At 39.2% G+C, this 22690-nt stretch overlaps 1 protein-coding gene across 8 annotated transcripts in view; it reads right to left on the bottom strand.

The window, feature by feature from the left end:
• The window catches only part of CEP78 (centrosomal protein 78), a 55286-nt gene that overhangs the window by 18517 nt on the left and 14079 nt on the right, over positions 1-22690 (bottom strand). For 4 of the 8 annotated variants that reach the window (XM_064437853.1, XM_064437855.1, XM_064437854.1 and 1 more), the window contains 8 exons: positions 11531-11734; positions 6263-6535; positions 5866-6041; positions 5167-5239; positions 4536-4639; positions 3579-3753; positions 1600-1713; positions 1275-1339 (listed from right to left, as the gene is read on the bottom strand). In XM_064437853.1, the coding sequence (XP_064293923.1) occupies positions 1275-1339; positions 1600-1713; positions 3579-3753; positions 4536-4639; positions 5167-5239; positions 5866-6041; positions 6263-6515 (960 nt within the window). In that variant the 5' untranslated portion in view covers positions 6516-6535; positions 11531-11734. The other 4 variants (XM_064437852.1, XM_064437851.1, XM_064437859.1 and 1 more) reach the window with 4 other exon arrangements.

Genomic DNA, 22690 nt, shown 5'->3' with positions numbered 1-22690 from the left:
AAGGCCAATTTTATCTGTGGAAGAAGCAAAGTTACTCAGCACGCTGGTGGTCAGTCCTTTTTAATTCATATTGTTAATGAGGCAGGCAGAACTACTAGCATCGCCAGTAAATCTTAAGTTACTGCACTACCTGGATGAATATAGAACAAATGTCTTGAGTTGAGTGATCTCTTAGCATATGGGAGATTCCCCAGAGAGTTGCTTCTTTTCACGGTTCAACTTTCCAGTCATCTTGAGCATCTCAAGGCAAATGCTGTTTTCATGTAATCCCTGCAACATTTTGCAAGTGTTGATTCCATCTGCCAAGGAGAAAGTACTCCTCCACAACCATCCTCAGTTTCTCCAGAAAAAAAGTCTTTAAGAGATTGAAGTGGAAAACTGTATTAATCCTCAAGGAATTCTACACACAAACTTCTCAGTTTATTAGATACTCCCTACAGATCCATAGCTCTGACTTTTAAGCCTTTTCAAAACCAAAAGAGCAATAAGTTCCAGAACAAGATCTGGAATTGTTGCAGATCTGTGAAAAGAAGATCGAGAGTATACTCATTTATTTGCTGTCTCCTTTGGGAACTGAATCTGATTTCTGTGTTATAAACAAAAGACTCAGTATTTAAACAGCATATCTAATCATAAATGGTCCAGCTATTCAGTTTATGCACGTTACTGTAAACTCTCTATGGACTATTAGATAGAGATGGCATGGGGTACTGCACTTCAGCTAAACTCTGGTTTCTTAGATAGTTAGTATCCAAAAGGATAGTCTTGAGTAAATTTTAAAAATCTTAATTATATAAATTATTGACAAAAAAAGTTTCAAAATAAATCAAGTTCTAAATTTCAAATTGTGATTTCCTTTACTTTTTAAATAAAAGTTATTGTTGCCATGATAAAAAGAAAGACACATTTAGTAGAAAATCTTCCAGCAGTCCAGCAGCAATATTTACGTAACATTCGACAGTAATGCCCAAGTATACAGACACATTTCCATTTTTCTTTTCATTAAATGGATATCCTAATTTTATTCCACATTACATCTTAAATTACATAAGAAACCATACAAAATACCCAACACAATATGTTACTGCTAGTGTTTTTAGCTTTTTCCTTCATAATGTTTTTTGTATGTTTTATAAACTGCTTAAAATTCAGACTTCTGTTTATTACTGGAATAGCTGGTTTAGATTAATTCTGAACGTTGTCCTTTAAAAAAAAAAAAGCAATGGCAGCTACAAAGAAAACCCCAAACTCACTCCAAAATACCTAATACATACCTCCGAATTAACACTATTTCCATTCATAAGAAGTCTTTCAATAATGTTTTTCATCATAAAGTGATCTGGAATCAATTAAGATATCTTATTAAGAATTTCCTGTATGAGACAATTGTTTATGCAAACAAACAAATCATTGAATAAGCAATACTCATTACCTACCCTGTCCCCTTCCCCCATTTTAAAACTGTTTAGCAAAATACTGTTGCAGGTTTTTGCCTTAAAAGCCATTTGTTTTTCCCCTGAGAGCTACTGAAAATAAAAATAATTTAAAAACAAACAAACAAAAACCACAAAGAGGACAAAGGTAGATGCAGATACATACCAATTAATGGATTTTTTCTGACATCAAGTACCACTAATGTTGTATTAGTCTGAAGAGCATCTATTAATGACCTTGCTCCTTCATTGGATATTCCACACTGCTGCAAATCAAGTGCTAAAATGTTTAAGGAGGTAAAAAAAAAAATTCAGTGGCATAACCAGAAGTCAATATCTAATACAATTAATCCACACCTGCTCCAAACCTCCATTTCATAGAACATGAAGCATGAGAAAAGAGGACATGACAATAACAGCCATGTGTAAAAACAAGAACATTACTTTTGGAGAATAAAACTAGAAATTTAAACCAGTATTATAGATCAACATTAAGAAATAACTGCCAAACAACTGCAAAGGAAAGAATACAAAAATCACTTTTCTTGACAATTCCTGGCAGATATAATATTCCCAGGCACCAATTAATTAAACTGCCCAAGGTAACGTCATACGTATGTGTTTTTATATCTAAAAAGTCTGAGTCAATGCTTCTACAAGTTCACCGCTTGCACACATCAGTGAGTTACATGGTCACCATGCAATAGTATTATCATGGCTTTTGTGTTTATTTCATCCTGTGCATGCAGACTATCACAGACTGGTTGAGGACCTCTGGAGGTCATCTTGCCAAACCGCCCTGCTCAAGAAGGCTCAGTTAAAGCCACTTGCCCCATACCATGCCCAGACAGCTCTTAAAGATGTAAGGATGAAGACTCTACAACCACAGTGGACAATCTGTGCCACTGCTCACCCACCCTCACAGTAAAGTGTTTCTTGATGTTCAGAAGGAACCTCCAGTGTTTCAGCCTATGCCCACTTCCTCTTGCCTTGTCACAAGACATCACTGGAAAGAGCCTCGCTCCATCTTCTTTACAGCCTCCCTTCAGATATTTGTATGACTTGATGAGACCCACACTGAGCCTTCTCTTCTCTGGGCTGAACAGTCCCACCTTCCTCAGCCTTTCCTGAAATCAGACTTGCTCCAGTCCCCTCAGCATTTTAGTGGCCCTTCATCGGACTCTCTCCAGTACCTTCAGCTCTCTCCTGTCCAGGGAAGCTCAGCTCTGGCCTCACCAGTGCTGAGTAGAGGGGAAGAATCACCTCCCCCAACCTGATCACAAGGCTGTACTTAATGCAGCACAAGATACCTTTAGCCTTCTTTGCCAGAAAGGCACTTCGCTGGCTCACGGTTAGCTTGTTCTTCACCAGGACCACCAGGACCCTTTTTGCTAGGCTGCTTTCCAGCTACACAGCCCCCACCACATTCTGCTGCATGGAATTATTCCTGCCCCGATGCAGGGCTTTGCACATCCTTTTGTTAAACTTCATGAGGTTCCCATCAGCCCATTTCTCCAGCCTGTTGAGGTCCCCCTGGGTGGCAGCACATCCCCACCTTCCCAGGGATCCAAGTATGGCTGATTGGGTCCTTCTTCCCAGCCTTCCTGAAGTGACATTTGAGTGACATTTGCTATCCTCCAGTCCCCAGGCACCATGATCCTTCAAAGATTATTGAGAATGGCCTCAAAATGACATCAGCTAGCTCCCTCAGCACTTTTGGATGCATCCCACCAGGGCCTATGGAATTCTGTATGTCCAGTTTGCTTAAGCACTCTCTAATCTGGTCCTCTTCCATCAGTATGCATGTTATCTGTACACCTGGTTCAAACTATGAAACAACTTCAACAGGTTTTGAACTGTTGAAAAAAATCAACAATTTGATTGCATGTACAGAATGCTATGATGTACACCACCACCGTCAGTCATTTTGTACAGATACACAGTAGAACAAATTACATCTCAAAAATACCAGAGGACAATACTAGATGACACTTTGACAATACAAAAGAGGAAATTTTTTTTAAAAAAAGATTACTCTTTCCTAGCTAAATAGTGAGCTACTCTTCTGGCTACATTTGCTATAACTGATAATTCTAAATTTTCTGCCTGCCAATACTAATCTTAAGACTCAATATTTCACAATACCTTTTAGCCAAAGGTCCTCTCCTAGGCACTCTGCGAAGGCACTTGCTCCTCTATCTCCAACAAGCATGTTGCAGTTGAAAGTAATCCGCCTCAAGCCAGCCATATAGTCTAGGTCAGGTCTCCTGTAACGCAGGCTTTCAGCCCAGGCTTCACCATGTCTTTTCATTGCCTGGTGCTTTGCAAACAAAGAAGCTGTTACCAAGTGCACAGGCAAAGCCATTACTGACGATGAGATCACAAGTTATCTTTGTTTGTAACTGATGTTTAATGGCTTTAGTGGTCATGTAAGAAACAGAGTTATACCATTTCTGTGTTCAAGGAATACAAGTATTTTTAAACACGACGGTTAAGTCATGTTTGCTCTGATCATCCAATTTGCAACGCAAATTATTGAACAAGGCTACAAAACATCTTATTACCTTCTTTTGGCAGACAGACACTTTCAACCCATCTTGAACAGGAACCACACGCTAGGAAATTACGTGCTTCCATGCAAACCAATGTAACATTAATTAGAAAACTGTACTAGTCACAAGCTTACTAATGAGCTAATTAGTAGCTTTTCAACTGTAAACTCAATTATTCTTAGCCAAAGCTTAAGAATACTTAAGACATTTTTCAAAATTTGTGACAATGAAAGAAGTGCACCCCAAAACAGATGTTGGACCTTTACAACCCTAATCCTCATTTAAAGAATAATGATTAACAATTCAGACTGGTGTGTTAACTGATGTTTACTAAAAAATAGCATATTTAAATCCCACACCAGTAAATTAAGCTACTTTTGGCATATAAAGTCACAAATTTCAGAAGAACTATTCACATACTTAACTTCAGTATTCACATATACTGCTCACAAAGTGCTTTGAGAGATTTAGAGCTTGAAAGTAAAAGAAAAAAATCAAATGTACTTAAGTTCTTGTGAACATTTAATTCTAAGAAAGGTGATTAAATTACCTTTAATACATTTGCTATATGTTCTGCCCCTCGCCATGTGAGGCTACATCCCGTGAAGTTTACATATCTGATAGTAGCTGAGTTCTTTACACTCTGACAGATTGCTGAAGAAAACAAAATCATGCATGTTATCTATACACATCACAGCCCGACTAACAGAACACACTTTTTCACTGCCATATTAAGAAGCTGAATCACCTTTCATAGGCAAAAGCCTTGACAAAGAACTAGTCTAGAAATACACTGTATATTTTAAATACATATAAAATTTTCCAAGATTATGTACTTCTAGTGCAATTGTTTAGCAAAGACTATCTGAACAAGCTAAAACATACTTTACTTCCATCTACCTATGTAAACATGAACAAATCAAGAAAGAGTTAACCTCAAACAAATATTATGACTGTTGTTTTAAATAAAAGTATAAACATCATCGTAAAGTAGTATGGCTATTTACTAGCATCAAGTGAAGAAATTCAAGTCTTTAAATGTTATTGTAAAATAAAGTGAAGATTTTTATCTCAATCACTACAGACAAATTTAAAACAGGAGTGGAAGCACTAAAAAACTTACCTATTTAAAGGACTAAAAAGAGGTAAGTATATTTATACATTTTTGATTCTGAACTTACTTTCTAATCCCCCATCTCCAATTGGACAGTGGGCTAAAGAGACGCTCTCCAGAGATGAAGCTGTGGCCAAGCCCTTCAGAATAAAAACAACGTTAACTGGCTTGACAAGCAAAAATACAAACAGAGAAAAGACCAAGTCACCCAAACTTCTCAGAACTCTTTGTGCACCCTACAAGAAACTCTGCAGGGTTCAGAGGAAGGTCAAAACAAGTGAACCTTAAAGCTCAGTTTAAGCTGGTTCATTTCTTTAGCACAGAAGCCACTGCAGCCTATGGGCAACAAGCAGCAATGTCCTTTCCTAGAAGCCATGCACAGCAAACTGGAGTGTTCCACTAACACATCTTGAAGACCTGTTTTTATCTCCTTGCTGTGATACAGCTCTCCTTCTGTCATGTACACACACAGTGGTTTCAGTCACAAGCATATGTTATATGCCCCAAACACAAGGCAGAGGTGTTGCTAAGAACTTTCTAATAAGGCTTAATGAATGATGGCAAGGGAAGGTTACACGATTTTGACCGATTCAGCACAACTAGGTTATATTAAATATCTCAGCAGAATAAGTCACACGACGAATAACAGCAAGATATCTCAGAAGAGGAACATCCTCGTCCATGACAAATATTTATAAAATATAGTTGCTACTTCTCCATGATCTTAGCATATTTTCCATTTATTTGTACACTAATATATTCTCACCTTTGTTAAAAGTATTAGATCTCTCTCCCTCAGAAGCAAACCCTGCAGTTCTAAGTTTTTTAGTACATCTGAAATACTGAGACAGCCTTTGACAGCTCTGCATAGTTGGCCAGTCAAGTCTTTTGATCGAACCGCTGGGATTCTCCTTCTAAAGTAAGTTTTATACCTTTCAACACCTAGTAAACAACAAAAACCACACATCAGTAAAATGCAGTCCCTATTGACTTGAAAGCAGTCATAACCACACCTTGCTTCTTTGCTGCTTTTCTTAAATAGAAATAATTCCTTAGGTATTACAATTCCTCCCCCCATGTATTCAATCACTGAAAAGTTTTATACAACCAATTCTAACATACATACATCAGCACATTTATCTTTTATAACCATCACTACAAACCTGATTCTCCAAGACCCTGTTGATGAAAACTTCTTATTCCAATAGAAGTCAGAGTCTTATTATCCCTGATAGCATTCAGAAGTGGTGTCCAATCAGCAGCTTTGATGCGATCTACATTTAGGTCAAGAGCACCCTGAGTCAGGTTAGCCTTCACAGCTTTTAGTGGGACAGAGCCTTGAAGAGCACAAAGATGTTCATAATGCGAGTAGAAATCTAGCATGCACTGTCTTCTTATTTTTACTGATTCAATCATTTCTTTTCTGTGATAAATGTCTAAAATAAGGGAGGAAGAAAAAAGTATAAACTTTTTCCAATGTATAATTGATTTTGCAACACCGTCTCAATTCAACATGCATATCCAAAACATGAATATGTTAATGCATATCATATAGCATTTACATGTCTTTGATGTAAAGGCAGGTAAAACATTGACATCTTGTAATGCTCACTACCTGTGTAAGTACTGCTGAATGAATAAGTGGGAAATGAACAAACCTGCATTTTTATTTTCCCACAAAAATAGGTATACTCAAAACACAAAAGGCCTAATGTTCAGGCACTAACTGCTATAAAGTTTTTGCTTTTCTCTTAAAATTTAATTTTGTAGACTTAGGGCGTGCAGACTCCTGAAAGCCTTAGACACTCCCTGACCCAACATCAAGGGATACAAATTAATATTCCACAGAGGACTAGTAGCGAGCTTCTCTGCTACTTCAACCATAACACAGAATAAAATGTGTGTTTTCCTAAATATTTTTGATACTGCATACCCTATGTGCTTATCCCAGTACATTTAGGAAAACACTTTTCAGGCATAATTATTTGTTACACATTAGTACCCATGCAGCAAAACAGTACTAACTCCCAAGTAGGATCTCTAAATCCTGCTGTGGCACAGCTATTAAGAGTAAATAATTCCACGGTCTTGGTAGGAACATTTGTCAGTATATTTAAAGGACCCATTTATTTATCTACTTATTTATTACTTCAGACAGCGTAAGTATTCCACATATGATACCAAACATTGTTTGCACTGCAAACAGTTTTTCATATTGCTAAAGACTAGAAAGCTTCAGCCAATTTTCTGAAACGCTCTGTGTTAACACGGGACAAGAATTACTGGATATGTACAAGCAGGTGAGGACAGCCACTTGTAAGAATATAATTTAGAAAAAAATAATCACATTATTAGTATTTAGATGACTGAAACTGTAATAATAATAGGAATAGAAACTCTAATAATAGTTCCTCTACACCCTTTTCTCTCTCTTGTTTTAGCTCTGGTTTGCTAGCATTAGATAATGACTAAACTGTGGCCGCAGGAACAGAAACAACTAAATTATAATCCAACACTGCGGCTCCAGAAAACAACCATCAGTTGTAAAGCACCACCAACTTCAGGTGATGTATCAAAATACAACAGATTAGCATGTTATCTCCAGAGTTTCAGCCATGTTCTTTCATAGTGGCTTTCATTGTAACACCTGAACACCACACCTCTATCTGAAATAAAGAAAGGAGCTCCTGGCCCTAGCACTGAGGTTCAACCCACTTGCCAGCAGAAAGGAAGAGGGTCAAACTCATCGGACCCACAATAACTTCCAACTGAGAAACAACTATGTAAACTAGAACTCCAGCATGGGAGTTAGAGCATCTGACAAAACCCTATTATATCTTGACTGGCTCTGACAATGTACACAGGGGACAGTTATTTACTATCTCTTTCAATACAGATCAAGAAGCCATCACATGATATTGGCTGGTGACAAATTAAAAACAGAAACATAGTAAAACTGAGAAATTCGATCCCATGCTAAGAGTTTCTAGGAAGCTGTAAGTTTACAGTAATTCAAAAACAGCTGGACAAATTTACAGGGGGACAAAAAAATTCCACCCATGACCACTGACTGCAGAAACAATGACCACGCTCTACATCCGGAACTCACACACAGGAAGCTTAACCTCATGCTTACTCTCTGCTTATACACCTTATTAAGCATGGCCCAGTGGTCTGCTGGAGCTAAACACATTTTACTTGACCTGCTGGACCACTGTATTGTAGTACATAATACAGCATCCACCTGGCATACACAAATTAACAACCTGGTTGTAACTGGAGTAAAATAGGGTTTTTATGTTTCACCCACTCAATATCGCCACTAACTCAGGAAACTAGTTCAGCACTCCGCTTCCCCAACAGAGTGCACCATGAAGCCAGCACGAACTGGGGACTGGAGCCGACGGCCTCCGGGATGTGACAGGAGCCACCCGGGGGGGAGGGAGCAGCGACAGTCGCTCCCTCCCACCCCGCAGCCCCCCGCCCCGGGCTCAGACCTCCCCGGAAGGGGCCTCAGCCAGTCCCTGCGGGCTCCCAGCTGGGCCGTCAGCCCCCTACCCGCTCCTCCATGGCAGCACGGACTATCCCCCACGCGCAGGCCCGGTCCCCGGTCCCAACCCCGGGCCGCGGAGTACCGAGGTATCCCCGCACCTCCTTTCGAGCCCGCTGCCAGCCCTGACAGGGGCCGCCCACCTCCGCACAGCCACCCGCCGCTCGCGCGCCGTCTCCCCGGGATCCCAACCGCCGCCGGCCCGCCCGGTCGCCGCCACGTGGCGCGTCAGGCCGCCGCCCCGATTGGCTGCCACCCCCACCGCCCCCCCCCCAGCCCCCTGCTTGCACACATTCAAAATGGCCGCGGCAACGGCCGTCCCGTTGGCGCTGCGCCAGTGGCGCCGCAAGGGCGCGGGTGTTCCTTGCCGCTGTTAACCGTCGCTGCTGCGCGCGCCCACCCCCGCTCCAGTGCGGCGGTCAGTCCGTCCGTCCCGGCCTTGCGGGTGGGTGGACGGCCGGCACCCGAGGAACCGCCAGGGTACAGTTAGCTATTCCCTCCCTCCCTCCGTCACTGCCGCCGCATTAATGCTCCCGCTGAGCGGGAGGGAACGCTAATGCATTACTTTCTCCCTCATCCCCGCACCGGTGTAGTGCGTCTTTTGCCGAGAGCTAGGCAGGAGGGATCTAAGAACAGCAGAGGTTTTAGAAGAAATTTTACAGCTAAAGGGAAACTACCATTTCCTAAAAAAACCCCCACCTTTTAAATGCAGTGCTAGAATAAAGCAAACATACTGTCTTTCAACATGTCATTACACACATGGCATAGCTTTGCTGTCAGCAAAGCCTATGCATAAGGAGCCATGTAGATGTATTTCGAACTACAGCAGTAGCTGCAGTCAGCTGGTCTCAGCAGTGTGAGAGGGAGTAAAGAGATTTCTCTTTCACAGCTACATTTCTCATTAGTTTGCTAGGTTAGTTTACACAGACATGACTTCAGAGAGTTCTCACTAACCTTCAGTGGAGACCATTACAGACAGCATCGTTTCAGGCAAAGTGACTCAATGTAGTCCATGTGCCCATCCTAGAATTTGCACCAACTGCTTAAGAAAATGATTACTGTAAATTGATGAGTAAGAGCGATTTGGTAAGTTTGCAGATGACACCAAATTGGGCAGGAGTGTTGATCTCCTCAAGGGTAGGATGGCTCTGCAGAGGGACCTGGGACAGGCTGGATCAGTGGGCTGAGGTCAACTGTATGAGATTCAACAAGGCCAAGTGCTGGGTCCTGGCACTTGGGTCACAACAGCCCCATGTAATGCTACAGGCTTGGGGAAGAGTGGCTGGAAAGCTGCCTGGCGGAGAAGGACAGCAGCTGAACATGAGCCAGCAGCATGCCCAGGTGGCCAAGAAGGCCAACAGCATCCTGGCTTGTATCGTGAATAGTGTGGCCGGCAGGAGTAGGGCAGTGATCGTGCCCCTGTACTCGGCACTGGTGAGGCCGCACCCTGAATTCTGTGTTCAGTTTTGGGACCCTCACTATAAGCAGGACATTGAGGTGCTGGAGTGTGTCCAGAGAGGGGCAACAAAGCTGGTGAAGGGTCTAGAGAACAAGTCTGATGAGGAGAGGTTGAGGGAACTGGGGTTGTTTAGCCTGGAGGAGGCTGAGGAGACCTTATTGCTCTCTACGACTACCTGAAAGGAGGTTGCAGTGAGGTGGGTGTTGGTCTCTTCTCCCAAGTCACTAGCAACAGAACGAGAGGAAATGGCTTCAAGCTGCATCAGGGGAAGTTTAGGTTGGACATTAGGAAAAACTCTTCACCCGAAAGGGTTGTCAGGCATTGGAACAGGCTGCCCAGGGAGGTGGTGGAGTCACCATCCCTGGAGGTGTTCAAAAATTATGTAAACATAGCAATTCAGGACATGGTTTAAGAGGCATGGTGGTGTTGGGTTGACGGTTGGAGTTGAGGATCTTAGAGGTCTTTTCCAACATTAATGATTCTATGGTTATTTATCGAACATATTAAAATTACACATTCCTTTTCCAGGTTAAGTATAGGTGGCCCTTAAAGAGGTTACACTTCTAGTCTGCTGGAGGCAGCAGGCTTTAAACTCTAAACCTGAGCAAACTCCAGAGAAATAAGACAGGTTAAGGACTCCAGAACATGGTGAGAACACTGTATGTTCATACAGATAGAATGTCATATTATACGCTGTCTTTAACTGACATCAGAAGCAACTGAAGTACCCTGAGTGCTATAATCAAGTGTGCCAGAACAGGAATTATTTCAGTAAGTCTGAGGTCACCATCTGTACAAGTTGTTTCACCGTGACATTTTGTGAAACTAACATAAAATACAAGGGACAAAGGGCCATAATCAGCCAAACAGCAGCAGCAGTTTTTCATTTCTTGACTGTATGACAAAATATTACCAATTTTGTCATAACTCTGAGTGCCACAGACTAAACTCAAGCAAAATATAAATTTAAATACACTCAAGAATCTTTACTTTTAAAGATTTGCTATTTGTGCTACTCGGTTAAATCAGTTTTAACAGGTAGGGAGTTAAGAGTAGGTACTTCACTGCTAGTCCATGTGCATTTGAAATTTTCTCTTTGATTGATATGTCCATAATCACTTTTGTACTTTTTTTTTTTTAATTCCTTTACTCATTTTTCTGGACAGCCTTTTCGCTCAGTCAGGGTTTTTACTCATGTATAGGGTAACATCTACAAACCACCTTTTACATACAAATCAAAGGTGTAAAATGATAACCACATCTTCTAAAATCACTTAGGGGTGGTATTTTTAAGAACGTCCCTATTTTCTTTGGAAAATTAATTTAACATGCTTGATATGATATTTCATAAGTAGTAGAATCCTATGCATTTTAAAGTATGAAAAATAGAAAGCATCTGTGAAGATTCCAGGAAGGACAGACCTGGTGTTTGCAGACATTATATATTGGAGACTCTCCAGCCTTGCATTTCGTTGTCAATTTCGATGCCAATTATGCTGTTGACCGTAGAGCCTAGGATTCAAGATGAATTTTGAATTACAGCAGCCCTGTCACTGCCATGTAAGTGAAGCAAGACGCTTATCTGTATGCAATTCATTAGTCATATGTTGTGCACCAAGAATAAGCCTGAAATAAAAGCAAGATAAGAGTGATTAGACCGTTAATAAAGCTCTTGTTATTTTGTGGCACATCAAAACTATTATACATGGTCTTTCTTGGATATAGCCTTGCAACAATCATACAGGATCTCTAAAACTGCAGGCAGCATAGATTATCATTGCTATAATTAAAAGGTGATTTGTCTTGCAGGAAATGGACATCTCCAAAGCTGAAATTCATAATATTGCAGAGAACCTGCTGCAAGTTGCTCCGTACCAAACTTTGTTTTCTTTAAAATACAATGCTGAGCATCCCTTTCCTCAGGATTTGCAGTTTTGTTTTGCATTCTACTTACTCCTCTAAACTTTAAGATTTTTTTTTTTTACATCTTTGTTTTAAATAAAACTTTGGTACACAGTACACAGATCTGCCAACAGGGCTGGGTCCTGAGGAAGTGTCAAAAGTGTTCTGCATATACGTATCATTGTGTAGGCTCTAAACTCAGGCTTTATGTGGTAGGCAGCTGTAAAATGTGTAATGATCAATGTACAGTGGATGTCTCATTCTGCATTCCAGTCTTTCATTTATAGGGTTTTCACAGCCTACAAACTGAAATAATCCTCTTTTATGGCCACTGTGTTCTTCAAAAATAACGTAAAGGTTTGGATCATTGATCAGTTACTAAAAAATGTAATAAGAATCTGTCACTCAAGAATTGTTCTAGATTTCCACGAAAAAAAAAAACATACGGCAAGCTATGACCACTTCAACCTGAACCACAGTATTATGTGAACAGGGTTCATACTACACTCTTTTATTCTGCAAATTATACAAAAGCCATATTATCTTGCTGTCATTCAAAAGTATTCCATAGCCTTTTGTGGTCACAGACTTCCAGATAGTTACACTAGTCTCACATATTCAATGCAGAAAGAACAAAAGAGAGAAAATAAAGGTATTAAAGCACCAAAGTTTGCCACAGTTGAGACTTAACAATGCTTATTCAGAACAGTAGTAAAGAGGCTGATTTACACTGTTAGTGATTGACAAGATACTAACACAATGCATTTTTAATAGCTTTTTTTAATTTCTTGCATTTATTCATTGCTGTATATAGAAGCCCAACTCACTCAGCAATAATGAGAGCTTTTCTTTGTTTCTTAGTAACTATCCGTACAGTTAAAGTAGTATTTAAATACTTTTAAGTGTGTAGTGTATATGATATGCTTGTAAAAACATGTATTTAAGGGTACTTAGGTCTTGGAGTAAGCCATTTTGCTGTATTTCTTTTATCATGTTCAGTCATTGCCTGCACAGCACTTCTGACAATATTCTGACAACATTATAAAAGCTATTTACTTGTCTTATTAAGGCATTAAAAATGGGACTTGGAATTTTTCCTGTCGTGTTTTATGTTTTCTCTTTGGCTAGATTTCTCATTTTTATGTAAAATGTCTTGTATTTTGTAATTGTGACTATAATCATTACTTGCTTTTCGAGTCAGAGACAGTTCCCATTACTGTTTAAGATCTTCAAAACTATGAAATGGTTTGGTGAGATACCAGATGTCTCTGCTCTAGAGAACAGTCCCAAAACAGACCTAATTCTGTCACTTTGGCAAATGATGTCTTCTTCACCAGCCATCATTTTGCTGAATTTGTTGAACTAATTCTTGTTCTCACTGTTTTCTTCCTATATCTTTCTAGGCCATATGCTCTTTGGATTTTTGGGGTTGTTTTTTTTTTTGTCTAATATATACTAATTCTAATTTTTAATCTGATTTAACGCTACCACCATAGGCAATGTTATCTCTCTTAGAGGTATCAGGGAGGAAAAAAAAAAAGGGTTGTGCACTCTACCCAGTCAGTGGTGGGCAGCAGATATTTTATATTGGCTTTATGAGGACATCTGGCAGGCATCCCACTTGGCTGGTGTTCTTCCACATTATCCCTACAGTGTATGTTGAAGGAACAACTTAACATTTTATCTTTTTTAAAAAAAAACAACTTCTGTATCTAGCCTTTTAAAGTCTGCCTCCAAGGCTAAATAGCTAGCAATTTTCCTCTGTTCTGTAGAACACCAGCTGGCATTGAATGCTAAGTGGCAAACAGACAAAATCAGAATTTCCAAAACTATTTGAAAAAGTTTTAAGAGCTAATGCTGGGGCAGTTCTTTATAGCTTTTGTCCAGAAGCCTGAGAGGACACTTTGTTGCTAGGTGGCAATGCTCCTCAAGCAAGTATGTATTGGTAGAGCCTGTAAATGTTTGGCTTAAAGCAAGAAGGAAATAATTATTTCATTGTGTCATAATTAGACAGCTTTATCATATTTTTCAGGGATTTCATGATTGCATAATAACAGTGCACAGTGTTATTTATTATTTGCATTATATTGTAACAGGACATTGCACTTTTAACACACACAAAACGTGTAAAAGGAACCACAAAATCTTGGTCTTAACTCAGGGCAGCCCAAAGGCAGGTCACAGTAAAAAAAAAAATTAGTCATTGTTTGTGAATTTTCACAGTAAGGCACACTGACAGATGGAAAGAAGTATGAACGTTGGTATAAAGAAAGAATTTCTGATAATAAGCAATTGCACAAAAATTCCTGAAACCTGGAGTGGGCACTGGAGATTGAAGCAGTGGTAAGGAGATACGCTTTGGACAGCCTGAAAGGAAAGGAGAAAGTTGGCCAAGACGGAAAGAAAAAATACTTGCAGACTAAAGAGAAAAAAAAATGCTAAGCGTGTAAGCATAAATATTCTTTGTTTTAGAAATCTTTGGTTGGATATAGGCCAAACAGATTCAGTGCTTTTCTCCTGGCAATAGCCAGCCATGCCATCCATTCTATGGATTAGCACTCATTTTAGTGGACTGGGAGCTCCAAGTCCATGTGACAAAGCCTGAATGCAAAGCAGAAGTAATTTAGTGGAAATAGGATTTTTTTCCTTTTGCCTACCACTGCCTTGCTTTTTGTTCTCAAAATCTAGGTTTCTGGCCTGCTGTATAATTCTATTGTTTCTCTCTGTCTCACTGTCAGGTACATACAGAAAACCTTTTCTCTCTTTTTTTCTCTCCCTCTCATTCATTGTCTCCCTTTCTAAATTTTTTATTTTCTATTTTTACAAAATTGCTGTTTAACAAAATCAACCATCTAGGTACAAAAGTCTTAGAAAATAAATCATTCTTCTGCCAAAAGTTGTACTGAAAGCTATCTAAGATCAATTCTGAAAGTCATATATTGTTATAACTTCAATGAGAAGCCACAATCAAAAAACCACCCTGAAAATTAGATGCCCCAAATTTAGGAAATGGCTAAATAATGAATGTGGAGGGTATAGAAAGAAACTATGAACACAAATAGCAATATCATTTACTGTGTGTTGATATATATGTTAAATAAGATATATACTAGATATATCATATTGTACATAGGATAAAATATATAGCAGGTATTTGCATAATTGTGTACAATGGTATATATAAGACGATAAATATGTAAAATAATACATGTGACTTTTTTTTGTTGAAACACAGAATTAAGTATGTAAAATTTATGATATAATGAAGGCATAGGCAAATAGCGCACTTTTAGCTAACTCTTCATGACCTTACTTTCTCTCTGAGCTTGGGAACCATGTCCTAGGCTTCACTGCACAGAGTTAGTCATGTTGTTTTGATTCACTACACAGACTGTCACAGCCTGAAGCTGCCACAGCAAGTTATAGTAACAGTAGTAATTATGATATACTAATTTTGAAATATATAGTAATTTTGAATATCAGTGCTGAAGAAGGATGGAAAACATGGTTTTTCATTCAGGTAGCTTTCAGATATGCTTTCTGTCTGCTCATGAAACATATGGATTACAACAGACTTAATCATATAGAAATAAATGGTTGAAAGAAAGAATATTGTCTATCCTCATTCCAGCTTAGTAATGTTAATGCCTAAGGTGGTATTACAAGGGGATCCTAATGCCTGAAGAACACACAATTTTCCAGATAAAACATCTCCCAAGAGGCACAGCCAGGAACCAAGACGACCAGGTAGCTGCTCTACTTGGCACTGCTGCTGAACAGCCTCTGAGTACCTGCACACCTTGGCCCAAAGAAGATCAGGTGAAGGCAGCCAGCAGTGCAGGGTGAAGCATTTCATTACCAGACCTATACTTAGCCATACAGGGTAAAAGAGCTAAATATCATTGGATTAAGTCAATGAAATTGAATTAATTCATCAAATATTTAGTGCATAATTACAATAATAAATTTATTTCTTCTGTTCAGCTTTCCATCATCACTAGTTTATCACTTCTGACATTTTCCTCAATATATAACGACTTCTTATTTTCTGTTAATGGCAAGTCCCCATGTGACATTAAAGGAGGCTTCCTCAGACTCAGAATTTTTGCATACTTGCTCAGTTCTTGTGCCTTTGAAATTCAGAGATTTTCTATCAGGGTAATCCATAGACCATTTTATCTTTCTGGATAAAAGCTTCTTTCAAAAAGAGGGAACTAAAAGATCAACAAATATATGTGAAACAGGATAAATGTATTCTTGTTTTTCACCTGAAGTAAAGTTTAAATGTATATATTAAGATGTAGAAGGCCTGTATTAAAAGTTCGTAACAAAAACCAGAGAAATTCAGAACTTCTTTAGCAAATATTGCCTAGTCTTCTGAAACTGCATGAAAACTATTAGAGTCTATTATTTTGTACTGGGTAATATTATCTACATATTTTGCTAGATAATTTATAATCTCCCAAGGATTAACTAAAATTTCAACTTAGTAAGTTTTGTGCAGTTTTCTAGATATCCATCTAGGTTTGCACCTAAATTTTAAAGTTCAGATAAATGTGTATTTAAAGCTTTAGATCAGGATCTTTTGGGATTACAACCCACTGTGAATTCTGGGTTATGATTTATTTCGGTAACAGTATTCCATCACATAATCCCATTACACTAAAAGTTAAATTGTTTTAGTGAGTAATTTCTGTTATTTCCTCTTTTTTCTTTGGTTTTACATCTTTGCAAACAGCTTCATGTAAATAATTCTGCTGAATTGGAGGCCATTTTTTGAAAACTTTTGTTGAAATTCAGTGAAAGCGAAGGAACATGTTTTTCTTGTTTAAATCAAATTCTGCTCTTGCTCAAAAGTATTAAAATCATCCTAAGGCAGAAATTTCTTTTAAACTGTTCTTTCAGATGAAGCTTATCAATTTCCACAAGAAAATAAATTCTCAAGGTAAACAATTCTTTTAATTTAAAGATAAATATTTGTGCTGGGCCTTTAAACTATACATTAAGATATTAAGTAACATTTTTTATTCTTAATATTCTTTTCAGGTTCTTCCTAAAACACTATTTGCACCTGCCATCTGAGAAAAATACTTTGCGAGTTTATTACACACATGAATGGCTCCTAGAATAGGCAAGCCTTAAGCACCAAAACACAGTTACTCAACTTCATAAACATCTAGCCAAGGCACTGAATCTGACACTGAGTTTTCTAAAATGCAAATAAGAAATTACTAACTTCCTAAAAGTTATAAAAATATAAAAAGGAAAAAAAAATTTTGTAATGCCAAAAAGAAAAATGGAAGTATACCAAAGAACCTTTTATGTTACACTAAGCCAGTTTTCTCAATATTAAGGTAGTTTAACTTCTACAATGTGTAAGACATACAAGCAATACAAGAATGAACTTTCATATTTTTAACCCTAACTTAATAAATTACAGACTATACTGTAATGACAAGGACTGTGTTTCTTCCAAGTACATTACTCAGAGAATGCTCAAATCTTCAGAATGCAAAATTAATTTCACCTCATGAGGGAAGGATACCACAGGAGGAATGGTTTCTCAGCACCTGTCTTTGAGAAAAGTAGACCTCGAGAGTGATCGGACTGTGCAAGTATTTTGAGGAAAGAAAGTGACATATTTAAATAGAAGATGTTAACTTGTTTTTTGTGCAATGATCTGTGACATTTGTATAAATTAATCTGAGAACTTTGATATTTTAATTCTTTGTTTGCTTTTACTAAAAAGAGTGAGCTTGAAGTATGATTAATTTTAGTTAACTATAAGTTCGAGCACTACATTTTTATAGTGTGATGTGAAGTTTGATTCTCTACTTAAAAGCACTTAAAGAACAATAAAAAAAATTCTTGCATATGAAAATATTTCAGGCTTTACAATATAATTGAGAAAAATTTAAGAGTCAACTACATTACTGCTGTCAAGAACAATATTTTTTGCCAACAAATCATAGCAAGGCTATATAATTTAGAGCTAGATTCATTTTTTTCAACAAATTAAGCTCCATTTTCAGAACCAGCTACGGCTGGATAAATAATGAAATGATAACGTTTTAAGAATAGAATTTCAAGAATAATGAAGGACATATAATGCAAACTGTAACTCTATTTCAGACAGTCTACCCAAAATTCTAAAATGATCATCCAAGTTTTCAGAGCCCTCAGGGATCAAATATTTTATTGCATATGAATGAAAGAAAATTTCTGCTCAGAAATTGATAAGAATCAACAAGTGTTCGTCTCTCAAACTGAGAATATAACAAATGTCCTTCTTGTTCAGACCAGGCATCCCTCTAGCTCATTATTCACTCTCCTACAGTGGCCAATGCAAATACTGTGTAAGCAGAAAAGCCTGGTCCTTTTCTGCAGTCCGTTCCCCTTGTACTCTCCCAGCATCCACAGCTGTCCTACTAGATGTGTCGGGGAGGACATTCACACCTTGTCCTTTTGCTGTCCATTATAGACCTGTCGCCTGGTACTTTGTGTAATCCGTTTTTTGGGGTTGCTCATGTTCTCTGCCTCTACAAGCTTCTGGGCAGCAAGTTCCACAAGCTCAACACCTGCTATGTAAGAACTCCTATTTTTTACACAGAATATCACAAAATATCCCTTAGTTCTGCAAATGTGGGATTTAGTACATACCAGTTCTGCATGCACTTGGGCAAACACCTTCATGATTTTTTAAACCTCAGTCATATCCTCAGTCAGGCTGATGTTCTCTAGAGTGAAGCCCTCATTCTTCTAATTTGTTCTTGTGAAGAAACTGTTCCAGTGTGTGACTGTTTTAGTTGCCCTTCTCTGAGCTTTCTCTAACTCTACTACATCCTTCCTGAGATGCAGAAAACAGAACTGGACACGGTACCCACAGCCTGCGGGCTTACCAACGTTTTGACAACAAGGAGATGCCTCTGACCTGTTTTCAGCACACTTTTCGTGACTGCCAACACCCTGTCATATTTTCAGCTGCTAATGCCTATTGGGCCAATGATTTCAAAGAGGTGTCAGTGAAGACGCCCCAGAGCTGCCTCCCGAGCTGTAAGTTTGAGTTATGCATCATAAAAGCATTTAATTGTGTGCTTGTGTATCTCTCATTTTGAGTAGAATCATGTTTTCAGTGCCGAATTTTCCTATGCTTCCTCAGTCAAAAAGAATAAAAACTCATGATAACTAATTTTAAAGCAGAGCACAGAATAGGATATAACTCTTCTGTGGTAGTCTGCATCCCTGGCCTACACTTCATGGAGCGCCATTTGTGTGAGTTCAGCGGTACTGGTTTTACAGAAGGAAAAAAGACAAAATCATAGCAGAAAAGCTTTTTAATAGAATATAGAATCAGTTTTCTCCATATAAAAGTTAATTCTCCTGTCATTACTTCTCCTCTGCAGGATATTTACCTTCTTAGCTGTGCCCCCTCCCCTCCCGGCTTCTTGTGCACCCAGTAGAGCATGGGAAGCTAGACATGTCCTTGACTAGTATAAGCGCTACCCAGCAACAGCCTAAACATCTGTGTGTTATCTCAACAGGTTTTTTTTCCATGCTAATTTCAAAGCACAGCACTATACCAGCTAGAGTGAAGAAAATTAACTCTATCCCAGCTAAAACCATGACATCCATTAATCTTGGACATTGTGCTGGATGCAGCTTCAGAAGTCAGACAGCACTACTTAGGACATCCATTTAATATGTGTAACTATTTTAAAAAGCCTGAAACAAGACAAGTTTTGGCTCACTTGGCTAGATGAAGATGTTGGGATGACGTACAAACTAAGGAAGAATTTTAATATTATTACTCTTCAAGAGCCTTGGAGGGGTGAAGTTTTTCAGAAACAAAAGCTGGTATTATTAGTACTTCACATGTATTCAGTACAATGAAAATTGAAAAACTGAACACGGACTATATAAGGAGGCTTCATCTGTTACAGTGAGAAAACTCACATGACTCACTAAAGGGTCTTCAGTTCTGCTTGAACTTTCTCAAAATGGTAATCATATAGGAAATTGGAAGACTGGGACTTTAGCAGTTAACTGCAGTGTATATATGGTTGATGGCATTTAGAAAACACTAAGAGAAATATCCCGTTTTCCCAAAACAGTAATATTTTTCAGAATTGTAGCCAAGGACAAAACACACCTTCACAACAGTGGCATAGAAAGACACAGTAACATTTGCCTGACTCCAAAAAAAAAAGTAGTCTGGCAGCCAATCTTAAGCTCATTGTTTGAAAAATGTTGAAGGACAAAATCCAGCATCACAATCTGTGCATGTGGAAGTAGGAGTGGGGTGGAATGAAGGAGTGGGAGTACAGAAATATGAGTCTAAGAGTATAGCAGTATAGGAGTAGGAGTATAGAATATGCTGTCCTAGTTCTGAGATGGTATTTGTTTGATGGTACCTAAGAATTGCCTATATAAATATTTTTGATCAACGAGTGAATATTTTTTACCCTGGGTTTCAATCTGAAGTAGATAGTTTTTTTCTCACAGGTTTTTCCACTGTTCTCCTGAGCATCATTTCATGCCCTTTCCTCCTGCTTGCAGCTCCAACACCCTATTTCAATTTTCTCTAGAGAAGTCATAAATAAATCACTGTACTGGCAGAGAAAAGAATCTATTGGGAATGGTGTTTCTGTGTGTTCTCCACCATGCATTAACTGCTGAATATAAATGTACTATACAAATACATACCTTTAGTGTCTTTTCGGTTACTTTATTAACAGATCACTTTGTTGCATTATTGAGCACCGTTAGTCTGCAAATTCAAACCCCCCACCCACAGGGAACACGGTTGATATAAACCATGCTGACACTGTTTCTGATGCAGTGTGAAGGTATAATGACATAGCTATGCAAGAATTTTTAGCCGTTATTTTAATTATTTAGTTGTTGTATATAGTGCCTGCTCATTTTACCTCACCTGAAAAGTCTAATATAGGTGTTGTACTGTGGCATGTGGCCTAACGCACAATGCTGTACGTGGCGGGTTGACCATGATTGGCTGCCAGGCACCCTCACCCAACGCTCCTCCTCTCCTCCTCAACAGGACAAGGGGACACAAAATAAGAAGGAAAAGCTCATAGCTTAAGATAAAGACAGGGTGATCACTTACCAATTACTGCCATGGGCCAATCAAAAATAGAGTAGAATGGTGAAAATCAAAAGACAAAAACTAAAAATGCCCTCCTAGCCACTCCCACTTCTTCCCAGGCTTGTCTTCACTCCTTCATTCATGACTCTTCTACCTCCAGTCTGTTGAGCGGCAGAGGTGCTTGGGGAATGGGACTTGTAGTCAGTCCATAAAGCTCATTTTCTGCTCCTTCTTCCTCACACTGTTCCCCTGCTCCAGCATGGGGTCCCTCCCACGGGCTGCAGTCCTTCATGAGCAGCTCCAGCACGGGTCCTTCTCATGGGGTATAGTCCTTCAGGAATGGACTGCTCCAGTGCAGGTCTCCCACAGGCCAGCTCCTGCCAGAAAACCTGCTCTGGCATGGGCTCCTTTCCATGGGCTGCAGGGGAATCTCTGCTCTGGCGCCTGTAGCACCTCTTCCCCACCTTCTCCACCAACCTCGGTGTCCGCAGGGCTGTCTCTTATACTTTTTCCTCGCTCCTCTCTGCTGTGCAGTGTTTTTTACCCTTTCCTCAATACACTCTCCCCAAGGCACGGCCATCTCAGCTGCGGGGCTCAGCCATGCCCTGCAGGGGGTCTGTTCAAGCTGTCTGGAACCAGCGATGTCCAGCACGGGGCCACCCTGGCTGCCAGCACCTGGGCACTGCATGCCCTGCACCATACCATAGCCCCTGCCTCAAGAAACAACGTGGCACACAGAATGAAAAATTTATATGTATTATTATCAGGATAATGTAAGGCACACATCCTTCTCAACCTTGGAAGGTTTTATTCGGAAAACTAAGCACAAATTCAAAAAAATTTTTTTTTAGTGCCCATATATTCTTGCAGATAACTGCTATTATCTGAATAGCAGAGGCAAATGGATACCTGCAGGAACAGTGTTCTCAGAGACAATATACAGCAATTGGTAATGATAATGTAATGCTCTCTGAAAGGAATAGGCTAATTGAGAAAGCAGCTACTGCCCACTGTACTTCTAGCCAGGTCAGAAGAGCAAAGCAAACTTAGAAATACAATGAATTAACAATATAAAGAGCAGTAACAGCCTGATTTTTATATAGAATTATCTTGACAACAAGGTACGTACCGTTGCCATCACAGTTAGTTCTAAGAGACTGTACTGCTAATGACCCAGTGAGTGCATACCCAGAAGAGTACAAGATGAGGAGAATGTCCTGCACCAAGTACTAAATAGAAGCTAGATGTTTTTTCAAGTGATGGTTTTGTTACATTAAAAAAAAAAAAAGAAGGCGGCAAAGCTAGGACACTGCATGTAGAGACAGCATGCACTCCCGAGAAGAGTGGGAGTAATAAAGCGGGAATTAATCAAAGCACTTGAAAAGTGGTTCGAGTGAGATGGCTCTTGTCCCTAATATGTATCTAACGTGGCCTTTTCCACTGTCACAGCAGGACTTCCTTGTGAGCACTACTTCTGATGCTCACCGGCCCAAGATCAACTGCTCTAATCTGAACATTCCAAAAACTGCTGAGGAAACCCAAGAAAAGGCATGCCTATTTGAAGTTGTATTTGCTCA

Source organism: Phalacrocorax carbo, chromosome Z (assembly GCF_963921805.1).
Source record: "Phalacrocorax carbo chromosome Z, bPhaCar2.1, whole genome shotgun sequence".
Classification (NCBI taxonomy): domain Eukaryota; kingdom Metazoa; phylum Chordata; class Aves; order Suliformes; family Phalacrocoracidae; genus Phalacrocorax; species Phalacrocorax carbo.
Note: the sequence above shows the minus strand (reverse complement) of the source record. Positions and strands in the feature narration are given on the sequence as shown.